Source organism: Lepidothrix coronata, unplaced genomic scaffold (assembly GCF_001604755.1).
Source record: "Lepidothrix coronata isolate B3197 unplaced genomic scaffold, Lepidothrix_coronata-1.0 Scaffold11, whole genome shotgun sequence".
Lineage (NCBI taxonomy): Eukaryota > Metazoa > Chordata > Aves > Passeriformes > Pipridae > Lepidothrix > Lepidothrix coronata.
Genome location: NW_016690191.1, coordinates 3,809,679 through 3,832,685, shown reverse-complemented (window position 1 = coordinate 3,832,685; position 23,007 = coordinate 3,809,679). Strand labels below are relative to the sequence as shown.

The 23,007-nt window shown below is 43.5% G+C and overlaps 1 protein-coding gene across 7 annotated transcripts in view; it reads right to left on the bottom strand.

Annotated features, from left to right (window-relative positions):
• AKAP13 (A-kinase anchoring protein 13) overlaps nt 1–23,007 on the bottom strand; it is a 213,160-nt gene that overhangs the window by 80,482 nt on the left and 109,671 nt on the right. For all 7 annotated transcript variants that reach the window (XM_017805073.1, XM_017805077.1, XM_017805078.1 and 4 more), the window contains exons 9-10: nt 17,472–20,343; nt 12,871–12,947 (exon numbers count right to left, since the gene is read on the bottom strand). In XM_017805073.1, the coding sequence (XP_017660562.1) occupies nt 12,871–12,947; nt 17,472–20,343 (2,949 nt within the window). The remainder of the gene's footprint in view (nt 1–12,870; nt 12,948–17,471; nt 20,344–23,007) is intronic.

The window sequence follows — 23,007 nt, the reverse complement described above, 5'->3', positions numbered from 1 at the left end:
ACAGGATAGCAGATTGTGCAGATGAATTGGCGGATAAAGCCCAACAAAAATGACGTATGGTATCTGTGAGTGAAATTAATGGACAATATAAAAATGACACATTTTGAACTGAGGAAATTATTCAGCTTTTGCCATTCTTTCATGCCTACAGTTTAAGGCACTGTAATCTAACTGAAAAACAGAGACGGGTCATTCAAATGAATAAATCATGCCAGAAAATGATTCAGCTTCCCTTATTATTTTTTTTTCTTTCCCTTTTTAATTGAAGTCCCTAGGACTCAGCCCTTGGAAGCCCACACGACCCAGTGTATTGTCCTGGCCAGGCACTCCATCAAAAGGGAAAAAGTTATCTCTTCTTTCATCTTGCAATTGAAAATCTGGGAGGGGAAGCGGTGGGAAAGCAGAGCACTGTACAAAGGCACCCATCATATTCCCAGGTCAGCTTTTTGCTTGGCTGCTAATGAAGGCAGTGGATTGAAGACACTGTGGCATCTGTTTTGCCCTTCCAATTTTTCTGTTTGCTTTGTGGGGAGGAGGATCTGAGCCCTGACTGGTAACTGAGATGCTCTGAGTGCAGCCAAGCCCCCTCTCCCAGCAATAACACACACTCAGCTCACCCTCCTACCTACATTCGCATCCAACCAATATTTTCATGCCCTCCCTACATGCATTTGGAAAACTTGAAATAAAATCCAATGCAAACTTTGAGAGGAGGCATTTGGACTCCAGCTCCCACCAGGGAGGTCTGCTTTAGGACCACATGAATATTCCTTTGCTCACTGTTTTATCCATTTTCCTGGTAGTCCTCTGTAAGGAATATTAAACAAACATGTCTTTACAGCTCAAGAGCCCGGGAGAGAATGTTGACCCTGTGGAAGAAACCTGGTTTTATCCATTTTTACCCCACTTTCATCCCCTTAGACTAAAGTTGTATATACAAGGGTAAGGATTCATTGGGTCTACAAAGCCATCATTAATGATTACTATATCAATCCATGCTAAATATGTTCTCCTCTTTAGCTCAATTTTAGAAAATATTTTTAAAGGAATTTCAGGACATAAAACATGTAATTAACAGCCAGATATGTAGAAGCATCACCATTAGCGGGAATTTTCTCAACTGTTGACACTGCTCCAGAAAAATAATAAATATTTATTCTAAGGTTATAAACTAACATATGCTACCTCTCTTCTACCAGCTTTCCAAAGATCTCACTACAGTAACATCTATTGTTGCAAGGATAATTCCTAACTGGAATAATGGATCTAAGCCCTGCTCTTCTGCCTCTTTACTCAGTTAAAGGTAGAGAATGTCCCTGTAAACATGGTGAATGTCAAGTCAATAGAGGGAAACCTCAGTTGTTGGCTTTTCGTGGCCCTCTCTCTCATTACCCACCTGCCACAGCTGCTGCATTTCCATATATTTAATAGTTTTATTAAATAGATAAATAAATTTAAGCCAATGGATGATAATAAAATGTAAAAAAGCAGCATTTATTATATCTTGCAGTTTCCCTGAGTCATCCTTCTGATTCGGACTGTCCTGGGAGCTGCAAATTTCTGTGCTGCAGATAAGGAAAATGGAGCATCTGAAAAAGGAAAGTGTTGGGTTTGTTCTCTTATGAAGAAAGGGGGAAATGTTCTGAAGCTTTCTCTCCAGGCTAAAATCCAAACCATTTACAAGACTCAGGAGCACAAAAGCTTGCAGATAATCAGCAGAACTGACGCCAGTTCAATCAAAGCAAACCAGTAACAGCAACTGGGAGGAGTGCAGATGATGCAGCATCCTTCTGTACGGAAAAAAAAGTCCTTTTTGATATGCAACAGTTAAATAATTTAACTATTTCTAGTTATTTTTATTATTCCTCAGCTAGTCTGTTTTGGCCATTATGTAGCACTAGTCTCTTCTGTTTCTGAAGTTTGCCTTTTGGAGAAAAAAAAAGGCAACTTCAAAACATGCAAAAATTAATGAAACCCATATGTGGGATACTGTCATTATTCCATGTTTATAAGAGGATCAGGTTTTGTTAGATGGGCTTATTTAATGCAGAAGCATAAGAAAAAATACCCAACAAAAGTTCTGAAAGCTATTGAAAGCAAAATATTTTCTTTGTTAACCCAAGCAGCCAGTAACAAGCAAAAAGGCACAATTTAAACTAAAAGCCACTATACATTTTGTTTACAGCTTCTCTGACAGCTTATAAAGTTCTCCAACGCAGAGAAACATCTTCTAGATAGATTTTACCCCTTTGACTCTTTTCACCCCCCTACTGTATTTAAGCTGGGACAACCTAAAAATCAATGGCTTATGGAAACATCTGTTGATACAGGCACACGATTTGGACTTTTTTCAACAGCTGTTGTTATTTTATGCCTTTTTTTTCTGGCTAGGTCCATCGGTAAGACTGGAAGAAAATATAAGTTGGGCTCCTCTCCTGCCTTTGGTCTCTCTTTAGAGGCTGCAGTCGGCACCTTGTTCCCCCCCCATACTGGGAGTTTGGGGGGGCAAAAGGCTGCCTGTCCCCAATGTCTGATCTTGCTCACAAGCCTCAGACAAAAAGTAAAAGAAATACAGCTCCCAAATGGGCACCTATGTTATCTTGCTTACCTGAATACTGGCTTAAAATATCCCCTGCTGCAGCTGCTTTCTGCCCCACACAGGGGACTGAAACACACTTCACTACCCATCTCTCAATCTCCCATTTCCACTTCTAACAGCACTCCACGATACACCCCAGGTTTGTCTTGCCTCCCTCCTGCTATTTCATTGCTGGGATCCAGACATCTGCTGACATCCTCTATAAAAGATAACACACAATATATTTTAAGACCCAACCTGCCAAAAGCTATTTGATGCTTCAGACAGCACAACTTACCAGACAGAGAACACACATTGCTCTTAATAAGACATGCATAAAAACAGAATGTACTTTTTTGGGAGTCTAATGCTTACCTAACAAAAAAAAAAACCAACAAACTCAACCAAAATATCCTATTTTCAACATTTAATTCATCTGCTACTTGAAGCAAGATGTTCCTATCTGAATTCCGTTTTCTTGAAAGAGAAGAAAACAACTTATGAAGCTTTTAAAGTGCTCCAATTTTTTTCAGTGTACATTCAAACTGTCAAGAGCCAGAGAAAGTCAATACCCCAAGCACAGATTTTTTTTTTCCCCTTGCTCTTTTTAACAGGGAAGACTTGTTTAATCACCTTCAAACTTCTTATTTGTCTGCCACGCACTCCTAGAGTCTCTGTCAGTTGTGCCAACCCTTGCCCAAAAGGACAGTAATTAGAAAAGCCAGTTTAAACAGAAGTTGCTTATCTAAAGAAGGGAGAGCCACAGGTTTGCAAGTAGAGGAGATATTTCAGCATTAAAGAATTCTAGGAGCTACTCCAAGACAGAAATTTTTGTTGTCTGGTGCACTGTAAGGACTTAAAGCCCAGAAAGAAGCTATTTATTTAGTCTATATACGTAGATTTATAAAAAAAGGCAGAGGATCCCTCTATGGCCTTCTGGCTTCTTTTTGCATTGTTTACAACACAGAAGGTAAAGCTCAGCTTCCTCAAAGACAGAAAGCAAGAAATAAAGTTTTGACAAGCAAAATCAAACACTGCCCCCCAAATATCCACCTATGAACAGAAAGGCCTTTTGAGGTTTCCCTCCACATCTCCTCAGAACATATTTAAAACCAAAATTTGCAAAATGTCCTAAAACCCATTTCAGCCCATGCTGCAGGGAGCAAAGGGCTTTCCCTCTCCCCTTACCTTTGTAACACCATGGGACCCCAACTACAGCCACGCCTCTCTTGAGTCATCTGAAGGTAGGAATATCTGGACATGATGTAAGCAACTCTCCTCTTTTAAAAGGCTCAAAAAGGTATATTACTGCTCTATTTTACCCCTTGCATGCAGGCATTTGAAGCTAAAACTTATCTACCTCCTCCTGGGCAAACAGGTCTGTAAGTATTTCCTCACCTCGGTGAGTTAAAGATAAAAATAACAGTGGAACAAAACACTAAGAAACCCTTCTTTAATCTCAGCAGATTTTAACAGCCCACCCCTGTCCATGCCTTTGATAAGAATCAGTGTGATCTGCAGTATAGTATTTTGGAGGAGCAGAAGAGATTTCTATGCTCCTAAACACAAAATCTCAGATTGAAACCAATGTTACGGAGAACTGCACCTCCAGCCTTTGAAAATGTGTATTTTGGAAATATTCCTCCCAACCACTTTTAGGCATTTAATGTGTCCAGCTGCGTTAAGAAACCAAGCAAAAGTTCAGTGTCAAGTAAGTCAGGATTATGATCTTTTTGTGATTTATGGACGTAAGCACAGACTCAGACAGAAGAAAAACAAGTCACTTGATGCTAAGCAGACTCAGTACCAGGGCTCAGACTAATGAGTGAGTGAGGGTGAGGCTTCACGTTCCTGCCTCTTATCTCACCAGCTGGAAGGACATGAGGAGGGAGAACACAGACAGCTGGTACAAGATAGGCAGACCCAGCACCATGGTACTTGCAAACACAGTATTAGTGTTTGAGTAGAGAAGATGGAAATGTTCCAGGAGAAGGAGGCACATGGTATTTGACAAAGCTGCAGGTAAGAATATGGCCCCAAATAACTAAGCGCATAAACAAGGAGAAACTACTATTAAGTGGCTGTAATGAGATCAGGGTATACATCAAGCAAAGTCTTTAGGGAGAAAGAATATCTAATCAGGCTGAGAAACCATAAGCCAAGAATCGGACCTTCTGCAGATCTGAAAGGAGAGCTGCATAACTCAGGTTAAACATAGGCTAGCAGCAATTTTCCTCCATTTCAAACTACACAAACAGAAGAGAAAGCAAACAAGGTAACCCAAAAATATTGGCTCTGTCTTTTGGATTAGTCTGTTGGGCACAGCCACTGCCTCCATTTTCACTGAGTACATCACTGGCACTGAGATGATAAACACAGTAAGCAAGAAGGGAGGGAGCACCTAAGAGAAAATCAGAAAGTTGGCTGCATCAAATACATGCTTATTTAGGCACAAATTTAATGCATAAGAAAAGCAGAAAGAGAAGTGGAAGGAGAAGGAGGTTATTAGCTGCAAGAGACCAAGTGCAAAAGAAAGGCTGGTTTAGAATTTGCTCCCATCTGCTAATTCCTATACAGCTGATCAAGTGTATTTTATCAAACCATTGCAAAACTCTGTCACATTCTTGTTACAGCCTCCGTGCTGGGGTTATTCCAAAGCAGAAGTCCAAAACACCGACCACAGCAGTAAAAAAACCAAACTGGTGATGGAAGGAGGTAAGTGGCAGTGAGAAGAAACTCTCTCATTCCTTATGTCGACCTGCTTTGGGGTCCCCACAAAAAAGTCAGTCCTGTCCATGGTTTATACAGGACCTGCCATTTGGAGACATCATTTCTTTGGCATGACTGATGATTAATCCAAGTCTTCTACCAAAATTGACAAATTTCATTTCCTTGAAAGCTTTGATGAATTTGGCACCACGACAGTAAGAATAGCTATGGCTGCCCCCGGCCAAACGCAACACCAAGGCACTGCTCTGTCCCTGGGGGTTTTAATTCTGACTTGCAGCTGCCTCAGCTCAGCCAAACCCACTCCCTCCCATACTTTTACTTTAGATATCACATGCTTGGATACCAAAACACTCAGTCCTACTAAGATATTTTAATCATCCACTGCAACATTAACCATCTATTCTTGTTTCACAGTCAAGCCTTAAGACCTCTCCATCTTCACCAGTCTGCCCTGTACTACTGCAAAGATGTCCCTGCAAAGCCAGAGAGCCATCAGTCTGGTTCAATGTGAGCAAAGATGCTGCACAGAAAGGCAAACATTTAGTTATCGCCCAGGCTTTTATCTCATCTCATCTCATGTTTTAACAGCAGTTTGAGCCCACAAACAGTCAGCAACACAGCTTTGGGCCACGCAAGGATGTGCATGTGCCACTGAGCAGAAACAGCAGAGATGCTGGAGGAAAATTCAGGTTTTCACCTTTGCATGAAAATGGTATAATAAGGGAAGGCAGACGACCTGAAATGGGTGGTGGCAGGGGAAAAGGTGGAGAACAGTAACAAAAAGGGAAATCTGTGAAAGTACTGAGAGGCTACATCCATTTTGATTCCATGTTTCCATGGAAAAAGTTTTACAGTACTTTTTTTCTTCTTACTCCCACCATTCTTTTCATCCTTTGCTGGAAGATTAAGTCAGAAATGCCATGCCTGGATATTACTAGAGTCTGCTTCATCAGCAGCCAAGATTCCCTGCTCATCTCTCAGATATCTGTCCCTATCTGTCCCACGACTCCTCATAAAACCCTAGAACAAATGTATGGGAATATAGTTACAAATCTATTTCTTGTATAATGAGGTTTTCCTCTAAGGTGGCGTAACTTCCAATGAACTGTAAAAAACATAAGTCTACAGAAAGACATAAATGTTGGCTTCTCTACGTTGTAGGGGGCCAACTTTGGCTTCCAAAATATCAGCATGGAGTTAGATAGGTTCTTTCAGAAGGATAAAAACCTTCTGATGTGATACATCAAAGTACCCATTTGTCATAGTAACACAGCCTCCATCAAAAACTCCACATTTGGTCTCCCATGTTATCATCTTAATTTCCTCTACATTTAGACCAGGAATTCAGTGTGCAGTAACCATGTCTACTGTGCAACAGTAATACCACAAAACTGTAAGAGATTTCAAACACAAACAAAAGAACCCATAGGATACAGAGACTGGACCATTCGAAAACAGCACAGTATTTTCCTTCTTGAGGTACAATATTCAATGCCAGCATTCCTTTCCTACAGAAGCAGTCTTATGCATCCATTGTTTTATGGATCCATACTTTCATGACTGCATAAAAAATGAATGTATCTAACCACCTGAAGAGGACTTCAAACCTAGGATTTTCTATACTGGAAATCCTTTAGGTCTGTATTTTACAAAGTGGTAAAATCATGGAGTCCTGTTCCTAAAAAGGGCCTCTGAAAGCTACTTTATTACACTGATGTTAAATAATGTGTATGAGTGAACCCCTTTGTCTGAAACAAGCCAAAAGTGAGCATCAGAGAAGACTTGTCATTATTAAACAGTTGTTCTTAATTTGATCCATCTCAAAACTACAGCAAGAATACACACACAACTCTGCCTTGAAGGCAACAGTGTTTGCAGATGGATAGATAAAACTCCAGGTAGCTCTTGATGCCTTTAACAATGACTGTGAAAAAAGAGAAGGATAAACTTCCTTTGCAGCTGACACTGGGAGAATGGCAGAGCCAGATGTTTTATTAGAGAAAATTAGGAAATGATGAAAAACCAGAGTATCAGGCAGCAATCTTTGCCTGCAGTGGCTGAAGGGGGAGGTGTAGGGGAGTAGGATTAACTCACCATCTCCAGAGATGAGCGTGGGCTGGCACAAGCCCTGTGGCCACCTCGAGCCGCGGGGGCGGCGCGGGCGCCTTCATGTGCCCCGTCCTGCCGCGGGCTCGCTCCGAGCCAGACCTGGGAGCAGCATCTCTGTGCTGAGCCGGGGATTTGGCTCGGTGTCTGCGTTCCTGCTTCTCTCGCTAACATCCATGAATCCTGTGACTGAGCTTGGAAACTACCGTCCCAGGCTGAGGATTATCAGCGTTCGGGAGAGAAAGGCATCGGAACTGCGGCACCCAGAGAAATAAAGCGTAGAACAAAAAACCTTCCACAGTAGTTGTATAAATGCCTTCCTGCTACAGATTTCAAAGGCCAAACAAGAATCCCAGCTTGGTTTTAACTCCTTTTACTTTTCTTTCCCCCCTGCTTTTATTCTTGCTCCCTGCAGTTTGTGCAGCGATGCCCAGAACAGACGGTGAAACCCGAGGTGATGTATCCTGCACAGTGATGAGTTTACTCAGGGCTGACCATCTGACACAATTTCCTCCCAGATCTCAAAGCCACTGCTTTGAGCATGCTGGGCAGACACAGGATGCTTGTGGGTGTGAGAAAGGGCCTGGCAGATGACTAGCCCAAAGCCATGACCTGATGGGGGTGTGTGTCACCCTTTAGCACTAATGCCAGGCTTAGGGCAGGCTCCCTTTTGGCTGGGTTTTTCCATGTTTACTGTAGTTACAGGACAACATTTACAAAAAAAGAGCTACACAAATGATTTTAAAGAGGCAGAGTGAGGACACAGCCTATTGTTAAGGCTGCACTTTCCACCACCAGACCTGGTTCTGATTTGTTTCCAACACCTCAGCCACTTGCTCTGAAATTGTCCATGCTGTTGGGAAGCTTCCCACGCTGTTCTGCAGGCCCTTTGGAAAATAGGGATTTGTAACTGCCATCCCATAGTACAAACATATATACACACATGCAAATGGAGAAAATGGACTTCGGTGTGCACAGACAATCTGAATTTTGGCAGATCTTCAGAGTGAGCAGATTGTTAAAATAATTAATTCCTAAGAAAATAAATTGGAGCCTGGATAACTAAAATGACCCCTTGTCTAGGGTCACCAACAATGCTCAGTAGTTTTGAGTCACAAAGTATTTGCCTACCACCTGATCTGACCAACAGCTGGCACTGGCACTAGAAGTGGATGTCACTGTACCCCTGAACAGAATTTTCACCATTTACCTGCTGACCTCAGAGAAGAGAAACATGAAAGACTACAGTTGTGGACAAGGAAAAATCTCTGGATCCTTCACACCTACTGTCCATCAAAACACTTATCTCAATGCCGTGTGAATCTCTCATTTCTCCCACAAGCCCTTTTCCAGCCAGTCCAGTGCATCCCCTCTTCACACCTTTATCTCCTGCAGTCCTGCCATCCCAGTCTCCTTCTCTTGCACATCCTGCCAGGCTCCAGCCAAGCTGCTCCCTCCTCTTCTCCCTGTTCAGCAAAGCACAAACCTGGGGGCCTACAAACCAAAACCAACGGGCAACAACAGACCTAAGGCTCTGTCCCGACAGAGCATCATCTATCTTATCTGCAACAACTCCCCGGGAAGGAGGTTTCCTGGCCTCCCTAGGTGGTCTTGCAACAGTTTTATGATGATAACAGGATGTTTTCTCAACATCCAGCTTAAATCATCCTGGCAAATTAGCAAATGAGTAAATTAAGGTGCCATGGATATCTGGGACTTTAATAACCACTATTACATGCTGGCAGACTGCTAGATTGCACAGCGGTTTTCTTTTTGTTGCACTGAATAAATTTAGTTCTTTCAATCTCTTCTCACATTTCTTAATCTCTTCTCATTGTTTCCTTCTGGACACTCTCCAATACACCCATGTTCTCCTCAGAGCAGGGCACCCCAAACTGGATTGAGGACACTGATGATGGCTCCACAGTGCCACACATGAGTAAGTCACCTCCCGTACCTTATGGAGGACACTCCTTCAACATAACCCAAAACAAGATTTGTCTCTTTTGCAATAGCCTCTCACTGTTCATTCATTTGTAATCCACTAGAAATCCTCAGTTTTTTTCTACTCATCCTTCTCCAGCTTAAACCTGACTTGGTAAACGTGCATTTTGATTTCTCCTTTACAAATGAATCACTCTCTGGCTTCTTTTATCTCTTATCTGGATGTACTCTCCAATTTCTTAAGGTCACTCTGAACCCTGACCCTATTCTCCCAACCGCCTGCAATCCCTCCCAAGCTGATGTCATCTGAGTGTTATAAACATAGCTCCATCTTCCAAATCATGACTGAAAATATTGCAAGTTTTCCCCCAGAAAGTGACCTTGCTGATATATCACACATTACTGCACTACTTGGATCAGTGGAGAGATGAAAGTGCAAGTTTTTTCCAAGCTTCACTCTCTGTGAAGGTATTTAGAAATGCCACATTTATCTAGCAAGCTGCAACTTCCGAAAACACAGACATTAATTAGAAACTAATTCCTGTGGTAAAGGTAGGATGCATTAAATTAAACAGGAACTAACTAATAAAATTAATAAATGCAATGGGAAGGCTATTTCCCAGTGAACTCCATTCCTGGGGTCAGCCAGCTACACTTTCTCACTCACAGGCTTAGACAACCAAAGCCATTGGATGAACTCAGCACTGCAACCTTATCCATCCTGCCACGTGAAGACAAAGATTTAGCAAATAATGAATCACAACCAATTTCTGGGATCAACACAAGAGAAGTACATCAGGATACAGTTCATTTCAAACTGTTGCTTTACTTTTATACTGCTGGAGCCACCAGGCACGATTTTAAATTATTTTAACATCGGAGTATGCAGAAGACAAACCAAATTTCTTACCAGAGTTAAGAATTATTAAATTTAAAAAAAAAAAATGCTAACCTCTGGTTTTAATAGATCACATCAAGTGATTATCCCACCTCTACTAAAGATTCCCAAACTAAGCAGGAAGATAAGGACCAGGGAAGTCTCTGGCAGGATGAGCACCCACAGCCTACCTTGAAAGGAGATTAGGAAGTTCTGGTTATTGAGTTTCTATAGCTGAACAGACACAACCTCTGAGAAATCATTCTGGCAATTTAAGGAACACACTTTAAAACCCCATTTTAATTGGAAAAAACATTTTTCCATTATTTTCTCTTCAGTGCTTATAACCCCACAGATTATTATTTTCCTAAACATTTTTCAGCAGCAGCTTTTCCATGATATGTGCAAGAGTCTCTCTCAGGCAGAGTCTTCTGAAACAACTACAGGGGAAAGTGTGAGAGCCTGTACTATATATGTAATACTGGCATCATGAATACAGCTAATTCTAAAAACTCTTCACAATTTTTAATTCTTCAGAACCCAGTTCAGGAGTTTTCCTCCTTCTCTTCCCCATGTGCTCAAGCTACCATCCTTTGGCCTGACTGCACTATACAAGTTGCACTTTTTAGACTTCAAAATACTTTTTTTCCATAACTTGTGCATCTGAAAAGCTTTCCACATTGTGCAAAGTTCTCATAAACCCCATAAAACAGGAGTTAATGCAGTTCCCAAGATCCAAAGCTGATGACAGCACTGGTGAGGCTGCAAAATACCTGCAGCTCCTGACCAGGTGCAACCAACAACTTTTCTATTCGCAACAAGTTAAGAAAACCACTTTTACTAACCACAAAATGGCTCCGTAATAAGAAGGCAATAAGCACCTGAAAGACTTCTGGCTACAAAAAGAGCCAGCACTAAATAAAGCAGAGACAGGACGTGGCAGGAGATGCACACTGTGCAATGGCTCTCACCGGCCAGCTCCGGCCCAGCCTACACGTGTGAACTGAGCTCTATTTATAAGCCCTCCACTCCTTTTTTTTTTTTTTTTTTGAATTGACCTTAATATAGTGCAGTTGTTATTTTGTTTCTGTTGAACTTAGCAACAGGAAACCCTGTCAGTCCTGCAGCAAACTTTCCATTCCCCTGGCACTCCCATTCCTGCCTCGGAAAAGCCAGATTTCTAAAGAGGTGTTTTAGGAGGCGGGAGGGAGAGGGAGAAGAAAGCACACACACAAAAATCAAAATGCCCGTAAAACATGCAAAATGGAAGCCAAATGCAATAAGTTTCTTTTATGCCTGTTTGAAAGGAAAAGGCAATGTCCTAATTTGCATTTTCTAAAGATATCTTAATTCACTACCAGATTCCAAAGTATTAGTCAGGAATACCTTTAATAAGGAGTCAGTAAAAATAAAAAAATCAGCAGCATCTTCACACTCACGCATTCCAGTAATGACAGACTTCCTTATCAGACAGTACAAATTTTAGCTTGGAAAGTTATTTTCTCTAGTCCCTGGCTAATTCACTGAGCAAACAGCTACAGAAATTAAGCCTTAACTTGTTAAAAACATAATAAACCTGATTTTATTACAGGCTTTGGCAAGACTGTTCTGCTGCTCAAAGAGCTTTACTGCATGATGAGCAAAGATTTTTGGAGCTCCACCCTGCAGTGTGAACTCATTCCCACCGTGTTTTCTCTTTTAACAGCTTCATAATGGTAAGGGAACACACAAACACAGCTGCTCAAAGGCAACGTGCACCAACATAGGCTGACAGCAATTTAGCATTTACAAAACACTTTTTCAGGTACAAGAAACCATACATAAAATATATCAGCAAATGCAAATCCAGCTAGGAAAGGTCAGACCAAGAAAACACAGCTCTTGACAAAGCAGAATATGTATTAGAGATGCTTTAAATCAAAATTCTGTTCATGTCAAACACAATACACACCTTTTTTAATCACAGACAGTCCTTAAATACGGCAAAGCACAAGTAATAAAAGCAATACCAACACATTCCTGATTCTTGGCATGACCTTTTTATACTGTTTCACCGACGTGAACAATATTGGCTTTCACCCCACATTTGATCCCTATATGTCCTCCCATTATTCATTTTTCTTCCAGCTGAGGCACTAACACTCCCAGCTAATGATGCCACACACCAACATTCACTGCAGCCATGGTTCCTTCTGCCAAAAACTCTGCGGAAGGACAAAGCACAGGAAAGGATGGAGAGACTCTCCAGGACCACGCAGGCAGCAGCTGGGTGCAGGGACCCTGAAGGTGCTGCTGGCCCCCACACAGCATCACCAACCCCAAGTGCATTCCAGGACATGGCTTTTGTCAAGTCATACACTAATCTTGGTACAACCCTGCCCCACAAGCAACCTCTTGGCTCAGTCTCTCTGTCATTGGCTGAGAAAACATAAATGTGGCTTAATCCAGCGGTTGAAAATGCAGGGTCTAAAAAAGCTCAGACTATTTTTAAAAGGCTAAAACAACGTCATGGTGATGGATGCTGTTCAGCAGAGGGTACAGAAAGGAAACCAGCAGGTTTGGTGGCTGGTTACAGCAGCGGTGGCATGTCTTTAAACAGCACAGCAAGAGACAAGGTGACAACACGTGCACTCACCACTTCCTCGCGGGCAGCGCTCTCAGTGCCGTCTTTCAGAAAATCCACCTCGTCCTCAGTTTTCATTTCCAGCTTCCCTGTGAAAACAGAGAGTCCACAAAGGTAATTTAAAAACAAATTCCTTTCAGTGCTACTAGTATTTTTCTGTTTACTCAAAACAGTCTCAAAAAAACCTGCCAAAAATGAAAAGAAAACCCGATGCCCAAACCCCTTCAACAAGTCCATTTAAACCTCTTCAAGTCCATTTGACTTCCAACATCTGGTTTCATTCCCAACTTTCCTCCTTGGTTGTTATTAGTTTTAACAACTTTTCATGTCTATGACTGAAGGAAAATATGAAACAGCAGCAAGCACAGGGTAAAACTCCTGAAAAGCTGAAGGTGAGGCCAAGCACATCTGCATGTATTTGCCCATGTATTTTTTTGGCTCCAATTCATCTAGATAAAGAAGCAAAATTTTTGCTGTTTTTCTTCTTACCATAACCTGAAGATAACTCAAGAAACCAGCCTTGCCTTCTCTCAGTAGGTATTTTAAGTGTTGAAAAAAAATATAATACAAGCTGCAAAAATTCATCCCACCTCCATTGCCTTAAGGATGACAATCACACCTCTAGACTAGGAAGGCAAACCCTTGTGCTTCTGGAGTTTACACAAGTCCCAGTTGATTCTCCCCTTCCTCATGCTCCCACGATGGTGTCACCACCACAGTAATATAAATATCATGTCCCAGCTGCTTTCTCTGCTCAACAAAACTTTCATTAGTCACCATTCCCCAGGGGTTCCCCCAGCTTACCTTTTCCTGGCATGAAGTCAACACCCTAATTCGCTTTCAACCCTAAGCTAATGACTCTCACGACACACAGGACACTTTTAGAGGAGTGAAGCGATTTGACCAAAACCAACCAGATGGAGAGTGGCTGTGTCAGGGCTAAGCCCCCCCTCTAATCCTGTTCCCTCTCTCATTTCTACTAAAAACAAACACTGGATGGATGACAACGCCTTCTTAAGGGCAACGCGTGTTTGCAGTGAGTTTACCGTTCAGGGATTTAGCAAGAGAAGCTTCCCATGTTCATGGGGAAGTTGCTGTAACAACTGTCACCAATGTTTTTTCCACTGGCTTTAAATCTACCCTTGATTTTTGGGACTATCTGGTTTTGCAATGATTTTGTCTCAACTGGATGAGTTCGTGGGCAGACTCAAAAATCAGAGGTAATGCAACAAATTTCCGTTGAGTGACATTTGCTGGGAGATCTGCTCGGCATCACGGCAATGCCGTGATGGTTGAGATATTGGTCCAAGGACAGAACGCTCAAGGAAGAAACATTTAGTGCACTGAGGATGGGAGAAGCAAGTGGTGTAGTGATACCCCGTGCTGGCTAAGAACTGGAGGACAAAGACGTGCCCTCAGGATGAAATTCAAGAGAACAACTTTTTGTACTCTGCCACTTCTTCCTAAACTTCTATTAAGAAAAGCATCTCAAAGGAAAAGCTCTATAATGCTGTCACAGAGGTCTCTGGGCACACAGCACCTAATTACACACGGGGTATCATTAGTGACATTTGTTACCTGTTCATCCTGCCACTCTAACAGGGGAAGGAAATACTAAGTGTTTTTTCATAGGGAAAATGCCACTTATAAGTATGAGGTGAAGACTGGTAAAGTTCAAAATAAGGTGATATACTTCTATCTGTCCATGAATGTTTTCTTGAAAGGCTGAGATCTACAGGAGATACACTGGGGATATTTCTCCCAGGAGAAAAGCTACGGAGCAGTAATTACAGTATTTGTTAATTTAAGATGACAAACCCCAACCGTACAATCTAACCTTGCCAGGTTTGGTTTCTGCCAAGAAACTGCAACTACTCCAAGGTGTTTTGTCAGCATAAATTCATGCCATTTCTTCTCTTCTCACCCACCCAGGTTACTGTGGTATGATTTCATATCCTAACTCCCTTCTTTTTTAATGAGTAGTATCTACCTGCCTGACTTGCAAAAAATGTGCTCCCAGAACCCATTACTCAGCTGCAATGCAGCTCTGAGTCTAAAGCCAACAGCATGAGGAGATGCCTTAGGAAAGCAGGATGTTCTACCTTAATTACCTTCCTTCAGTATTGTGACCAGTCACTAGATATTTGTCTGGATAAGGAAATAAGCCTTTTGAAGTTTTTGCTTTGGGAGTAGGCGGAAACTAAGCAGAGGCAATGAGATAAACAGGTGTATATTTGGGAGCAGCTTCACGATATAAATAAAAAAGTTAAAGAGCTCAATGATTTGGAGTAATGGCAACAGCAATTATCAGCTGATCACATCTCTGATAAGTTACCATGACAATAAAATCCTCTGACTACACGTGTTTCTGAGAAATGGCCTCATGACCTACACTTCCCTTGAGAAGGCTTTATTGTATTCCATCAAAAAAAGATGTGATTCATTGTGTGCACTGACTCTGTCATGGACACAAAATCCTCTGTACAAACCCAGCCTGCAGGGAAAACTGCCCAGCACTGGCACAGCAAAGAAGAATTGAAGGCTATCACTGAAATCATACACAAAATGTGCTACCCAAGGCTAGACATCAACATGAAGAATGTACACAACAATAATAATAAACAATAAATCAGTTCTCTTGAATTACTGCCATATCAGAGTTCTAGATGCTGCTTTATAGGAGGTGAGTTTCAGAAACATTTCAAATAGCAAGCTTGGATTCATAGCAGCCGCTTGTCTCTGCTTTAAGTTAATATTTTATTTGCACTTCCCTAACATTTTGCTTCAAAAGAATCCTGAAGTATTTCAAGAGACAGAATTACAGCTGAAATTTTGCTCTGTGCAGCATCTCATTGCAAATAAAACAATTTTTTGCTTAAGGCGAGGTCAGATCGTTGTATCCCAAGACCTTTTAGACCTAAATCCTTACGTATGGTAAATCAGTTACAGGATCACTTCCTTTCCCCCCCCTTTCCCTATTCTAACACAGAATGATGTCTTAACATCATTTTCCTACTTTAGCTACTTTCTTATTGGACTGTCTAGTCACTTTTCCCTCTAAAACCTCGCCTAGACAACATCATGCCTCCAAGAATCCAACCACAGATAAAGACCTGGACTGTACAGAGGGAGCCAGCAGAGCCGCAGGTTCTCAGGAGAAAGGAGCCCTGCCAGGTATTGAGTTACAGCCACTCCCATCCTATTGAACTGTTAAACCAACATAGCACTAAAACAGGTTCCTTCTGAAAATGGCTTTCGAATCCACTTTTAAATCTTTCTACTTATTTACTAATGATCTCCTGACTCATAGTTACTGGTTATCTGTTGACACATAAGTGGCCTAAAAATTCTGAACTCAGTGAAAAAGGGATTTGTTGGACCCGCTATTGAGCCCCCCCAATCCTTTCTCCTGCCCCCAGTTTTTCTGCCATCATGTATCAGAACAAACCCTCTGCTGTCATCCCATATTGCATTAAGTAAAAAAAAATCCAGCTCCCAGCATTAAAACAGTGAAACACCTTTATAACGTCACAACTTCATGATTTATATCATAGCAGACTTTTTTTTAATTGTTTAAATGCTTTGTTTGTTTGTTTGCTCAGTGCTGGGAAAGCAAGGAGCACTGTAGCATTTTCTCACAGCAGAGAAAAAAAATGGCAACTGAAAAAGTTCAGCTGCTTCCATTTAACAGCTGCCTGAACAGGTGGAATATGAAGATCAGATTAGCTCCATGCTTCAGTACCAAATTCACCTATCATTTAATTCCAGTCTGGAGTAATAAACTCCCTTGGTTTTTTTTTTTTTGTTATTCAATTTACCCCTTTGTTTCCCTTTTTGGAGTTACCTGGTGATGTTTTCTATTAGCTCCTGTTGCACGGGCACCAGGCGTCTGAGCTGTCCCCAAGTCCCACCGCTCTCCCCCATCACACTCATCCCCGGGGAACGCCCGTTCCGCTTCCCAGCCGACAGCAGCAGGAAAAACTCATCATCCGAGTTCCAGTACTGCTTAAATGCACTGGAAAGCACCACCGGCTGCTCTGTCCGACAAAAAAGCTATGAAGCCCGGAAAAGGGGGTGGGGGTAGGGCTCGCTGGCTTTTTTAAATGACCTAATGCCGCCAATTAGGAAACAGCTTTGGGCAGTTCAGAGGGACATTTGCAGCTGTTTCAAGTAGACAAGCAAAGAAATAGCAGGAGATCCCCGCTGTACCCTCTGATTTTCATGTTAGCAAAAATAAAGGGGAGGCAATAGCACTAAGGAAATAAACCCTTATACCCAGATGAAAGCATCTAACTTGAAGATAGAGTAATCCAAATAGCTTCCTCCCATTCATTCCTTCTTCAGGGAGGATTCATGTGCTAGAAATTCTTCTGTACAAATTCAAAGGAGATGATGTCCTGTTCTTACCTCCACTGCCAGCCCAGCAACATGCATTTGAATTGGAAGTTTTTACATGTAATTTCAAATTTTTCCTTTCTCAGAAGAAAAACCCCAAACACCTACACTTCCTCTGCAGCGCAGGCCTACAGCTCTTACTTCCTTTGCTGATGAGATGCTTGAGGCACGCCTACAAAGAAAATCTAAAAAGTAGGAAACCAACTGATTTTTCCTACCTTTAACAGGCTCAGCTCCTTGCACTGCCAGGCTGACATTCTTCTTCTTTGTTGAGGAACTTAAATCCATTTCTCCATTACGGCTGACTCCAACATCCACTGCAGCCTGGGGCTCAAGCACCCCTTTTTCTGGGGCTGGTAATTCAGAAGAACGAGGTATCTCTGCTGCAAAAACTACCGCATCAAAACTTTTTACCATTTTAGGAACTTTATCCAGAGAGAAGCCATCATCTGCCGGTACCAAACTCTTTACTCCCACATTTTCCAGTGACTCAACAGCAGGTAAATGGCAGGAACATGGTGAGACGGGCATTTCAGGTACAGCTTGGCTTTGCTTTCCATCATGCTCATCCAAGGCCTCCCCTTGAGCTGCTTTCCCAACGGGACCAGCATCACCCTCGCCGGCCGGACAAACGGTGTCGGTGCTGGAGTCGCTGTCACACGTGGGCTCCTCTGCGATGGGCTGGAGTGCTGCCCGGGGAAGCACGCTGTCCGTATCCTCCTGCTCCTCCGGATATGCTGCAACAGGGGTCATTGTCACCGGCCTCAGTACTTCCTTACCCTCACAGGCATCACTCGGGGCTCCCATTTCTGAGGTGTCCTTTAACTCAGAGGTGCTGCTGTGCAGGGAGATCCGTTGTAGGGTCTGATTGGGATCATGTTCTTGGTTAAGCCCCGCATTCAGACAAGGGTCACTCTCTGCACCAGGTGACTCATCTGCTGATGCAGGTCCATGCATGGTGCCTTCTCCTGCGGCCACTGCTCCGGCCTTCTGCGCTTCTTCAGGTTTTTCTTTTAGCCCAGCATCCACATTGCTGCTGCCCACCACAGGCCCTCCAAGACTGCAGGCAGAGGATTTCACAAGACCAGCAAGAAGTTCCTCTGACAAAACCTGCTCCTTGCCATTTGCATGAGCCTCCCACTCAGGCTCAGCTTTGCCTCCTTCAGCCTGGGAGAGGCCCTGTTCCAGGGAGCCCTCATCCCCAGTACGGTCCCTGGGCCTGCCGGCAGCTACCCCGCCATGCTCCCCGCCGTGCTGCCAGGAGAGCTCTGCCGAGTCTGCCCCCGCCGCCACTGCTTCCTGGTTTTGTTTAGAGTCCTCATTATGAATTGCAGAGGGTGTGCCCATTAAATTATCCTTGGCACAGTCTGCACCATTGGCACATGGCACTAATCCAGGGTCATTACCTTGTAGAGCTGCCTCCTGCCCAGGAGGTGCCACTGCAGCATCTCCCTCCTGACTCACAGCCGGTCCCTCTCCTCTGGGCAGGGGAGTGGGCGATTTCACCTCATTGTTCAGCCCCTCCTTCTCTGAAGCACTTTCTGCTATCTCTGCTTCGGTCTGGGCAGGCTCCTTCTCTGCCAGGCCTGTGCTCAAGTCCTCTGGAGGGAGCGATGCAGGCTCATGTTCACTCTCCTGAGCAGTAACTGGTTTGAAGCTGTTGCCCATTTCATCTTTAATGCCAGTCTGAGCAGCAGAAAAGCGACAGCCATCAACTTCCTGACCTGCAGAATTTACACTTCCTCCATCTCTGGGGCTGCTGGTATCAGTTCCTACTGGCTCCTTTTCACTGCTCTCCATTGCTTCAGCCCCATGGTCAGTGATCTCACTGCTCTCCTGGCAGTGCTCAGGTTCTGCACCGCTTCCATTAGATCCACCAACATCACTGTTTTCAGGTTCAGCATCAGGGTCATCAGTTTCCACACTGCCTTCCAGTGAGGGCAAGCTGGATTTTCCATCTATGCAACCTGCTTCCACCCGCCTTTCTCGCTCCCCGCTCTTACCGCTGCCATGGATCTCCGAACCAGGATCAGGTTTTGATGCACAGGCAGGAACCTTCACTCCATTCACTGCTGGTAGTGCTTCCCCAGCGCTCGCAGTGACATCCTGCCTTGCTGTGACACAGGCATTGCCTTGGCTTTCCACGAAGTCACCGTTTACCTGACCAGTGCATGATCCAGTCTCTTTGTTATCGCCAGTCTTGCAAAGGTCAACAGAGACATCGCCAGTGCCACCATCTGCATTTGTACTATCCCAGGCCACTCCCGTGTTTGCATCCTCCCCATTCGAACACTCAGTGCCATTAAAACCACTGAGTAAGGGCTGAGCAGCACTGGCTGACTCCTCCTTAGCTGGAGATTCCTCTTCCAGGTTTGCAGTCCTCTCGCCCGCCTCTGCCATCCCATCCTCTCCCTGCTGCTGGCCCGCAGCCCTCTCAGCGGCCCCGGCACAGTTCCTGCATTCAGTCTGGCCCATAACCACATCCAGGCCCTCTGAGGAAGCTGGGGCTTCACCTGCAGCTGCAACCACAGCAGCAGCACTGCCAGCTGCACGCTCCTCGGCACCTTGCACTTCCTGATGGGCAATATCTGTACTGCCCAAGCCAGCTTGATCCAGAACAACTCCAGCAGATGTCATTCCAGCTGCCTCATTTGTATTTCCAGAGGATGGAAGATTTACAGCACCGTTTACACTTGCACATGGGCTCACAGTGCATTCCTTCTCATCTGATACAGTCCCAGAGTCTTCAGCAGAGGTTGGCCCCACCTCTTCCTTTTTACACAATATCTCTGTGTTTTTACTTTCATAGAACGACTCTGGGCTGTTTCCATCCCCCAGGCTAACCAAGTTACTGGGTGCATCATTAAAAGTTCCCAAACTCCTGCTGTTGCATTTCTCCTCCTGTTGAGTTTGGTCTGAGAGCTGTTCAAAGTCCAGGTGACCCAGATCAGATGGATTTTCCTGCCTTTCTTCTCTTGCCATTTCTTCAAGGCTCTGAGATGCAGTGGTCAGGTGACAATCTGGCTCTGCTCCTTTAGCACAACTGTCTCCAGAATCCCCCAGTACAGGCTCCGTCTGCTGCCTTGAACTCTGTAACAAGACACACACACACAAAAAAGAAAGCATTACTTTACTCTGTCACACCTTACCCTGTCTCCATTATGTGCAAGATCTATATCTACACAATCTTATTCCATGTGACTCCCTCTGTACCTCTACCTGGTGTCACCCAGGACAGAGTTACAAATATACTTCAGTGAGTATTTTACATGTTGGTTTTGGTACAAGGTAATACTGAAATTATTAGAATGACAGAAGCATTTGTTGAAAAGAGCATCTGAAGGTCATCTGCTCCAACCACCTGCCTGAGACTGGACTGCTGCCAATGCAACATCAGGTCAACCATGACTTTATCTTGCCAAGTCCCCAAAACTTCCAGTGATAGTACCCACAGCCTCTCTGGGCAATCTGTTCCCATGCCACACCACCCTTCCATGAAGAATTTTTTCATAACAGTCAGACTGAACACCCCGAAGCTGAAATTTGTCCCTCTACCCCCTTGCTACACCATCTGCCACCACTGAGATGAACTGTAATCTTGGTAATTGCTCTTCAAGCAGTTGTAGTCATATTTCTTGAGTGCACTTAAATCCAAGATTAGTAAACAGCAGAATTCAGTCTACCAAATAATGCAAATATATACCAGCATAGTCCCAAAGGGCCTTAAGCAAATGCTGTTTAAGAGCAACCTCAGATCCCTGCCCGATACTGCTCCCCAGCTCTCACCAGCATTGCTCAATTTTCTCTACATGGGTGGAAATGCTACTTCAGACTTGGGCATTGGCTGACACTGTCCAAACACACCACTGCTCCTAGGACTGAACTAATCATCTAATCTATTCCTGAGAACTGCAGGCATAATTAAATATCTGAAATTTATTTCCTAACTGGAAATAAAAATTTCAAAATGATGACATACTATTAAAATTAATACATGCATTATCGTGGAACAGCAGCAACATATTCAATTCCCCTCTAATCTGCATTTTCCTTCCAGAGCATCTGCTTTGTCAAGCTTTTATAGTTTGATACAATCAAACCTTTACTTAAAAAGAACCGCCTGTTTCAATAGCTCCTTTCATATTCTCTTCTCTGCAGAAGAGAATACATCAATGTTCACATCTTAGAAGAAGTGGCTTATTAAATTAACAAGCAACCCCAATCCCTCAAAGTACATCCTACAGACCTCCCCTGGTTTGCTTGGGGCTTTGCACCATAAGCTTTCTGAGGTCACACTGGTTTCTTGCTAAGTGCCTGTGACTCTCCACAAACACAAAACTCTAATGAACTATGTGAAATCTGAGGGGGGTTTTTGCATTTCTTTGTAAAAATATTTCAAAAAAATACATGTGTCCTAGAAGTCTAACTTAAACAGCTCCCTGCAAATTTTGTTTAAGATTTCTCAGAGAAAGCAAACTTCATACCAAAAATGTCAGCTTAAACACCCTGAATAATTAAGTGGCCAATATGTTAACTGATGCATCACAGGGAACTTCTGGGTACTGCATATACAAATAGCGGCTAAAATCATCACTGCTACCTCGAGGATATTGTGTTTACTTGTCTTTCCATGCTCTGAGGTTTGCAAACATTGAGCAGTGCCACAGAATCACTGAATCATGGACCACTAAATGTACTTCTGGCGTTTGCCATGAATCTCCTTCCTATTCAAAATAATCCTGCTACCCAGCTCCCATATATGCTGTCAGCTGTGCCAGAGCTCCCTGAGGCTTCCCAAAACAGGTTAGCATGTCATCTCCATGCTTGTGTAGCACCAGGGATGGGACACAGGGCTCTGCGTGCAGTGGTACCCGCAGGCTGCAGCTACTTTTTGCAAGGGCAGACAAACACTGTGCCAGGAGTCTGGTGGCTGTAACCCCACAGCAGGGCATGGACACCATGCTTCTGGCTCCTTGCCAGGATGGACAGACACAGACCACACAGCCAGGATGGACAGACACAGACAACAGTGCCACTTGCTTGGGAACATGCAAGATTTTCAAAAGGAGGGGCCGCAGCAGCCCCAGCATCCTCACAGTGAAGTCACTCTGCTGATAGCCTGAAAAATATAGCCATCACCAAAGGAAGCCAACTGGCTTTCAACTGACCCGAAATAAATCTAAATGAAATAATTACAGGGCTGCTTTCCAAATTCAAATCAGATTAAATGTGAAATAAAACAGTGGTGGAAAGAAAAGTCTATTTCTGGTTTCATTGTCAGGCAAAATGTACCCATCTGGCATTTGCACAAGCAAACAAGCAGTGAGCTGGATATGTTGGCCATGCTTTAGTGTCTTTTGATGGAAAGGGCAAGAGATTTCATGGTTAGCCACTCATGTCACCAGTTCCTGTTGAGATCTGGAGAAATTAAGATCTCAGGTACCGAGGAGAGGGTGAAAATGGCTCGGGATGGCCCCTACCTCTGAACATCCTCCCAGCCCGCTTTCAGTTGAGAATTCTCCCCTCCTTAGTTAAAGGAACAAAAATATCCTGTTATTTAGATCTTGCACCTCTGCAACAGCAGCTACATGAGCTGATGAAGGAACACCCACAAGTGATGGCAGCTGCACAAGACAGAGGGTGTTTCTGAGAAATGGCACAGAAGTGTTCTGCTGTTTCGCCTTCCCATCCCAACTGAGACTTTGAAGCAGGGAGAGGAAGCCCTTCCAAAGCCCCACAGCTCCTGCTGTCCAA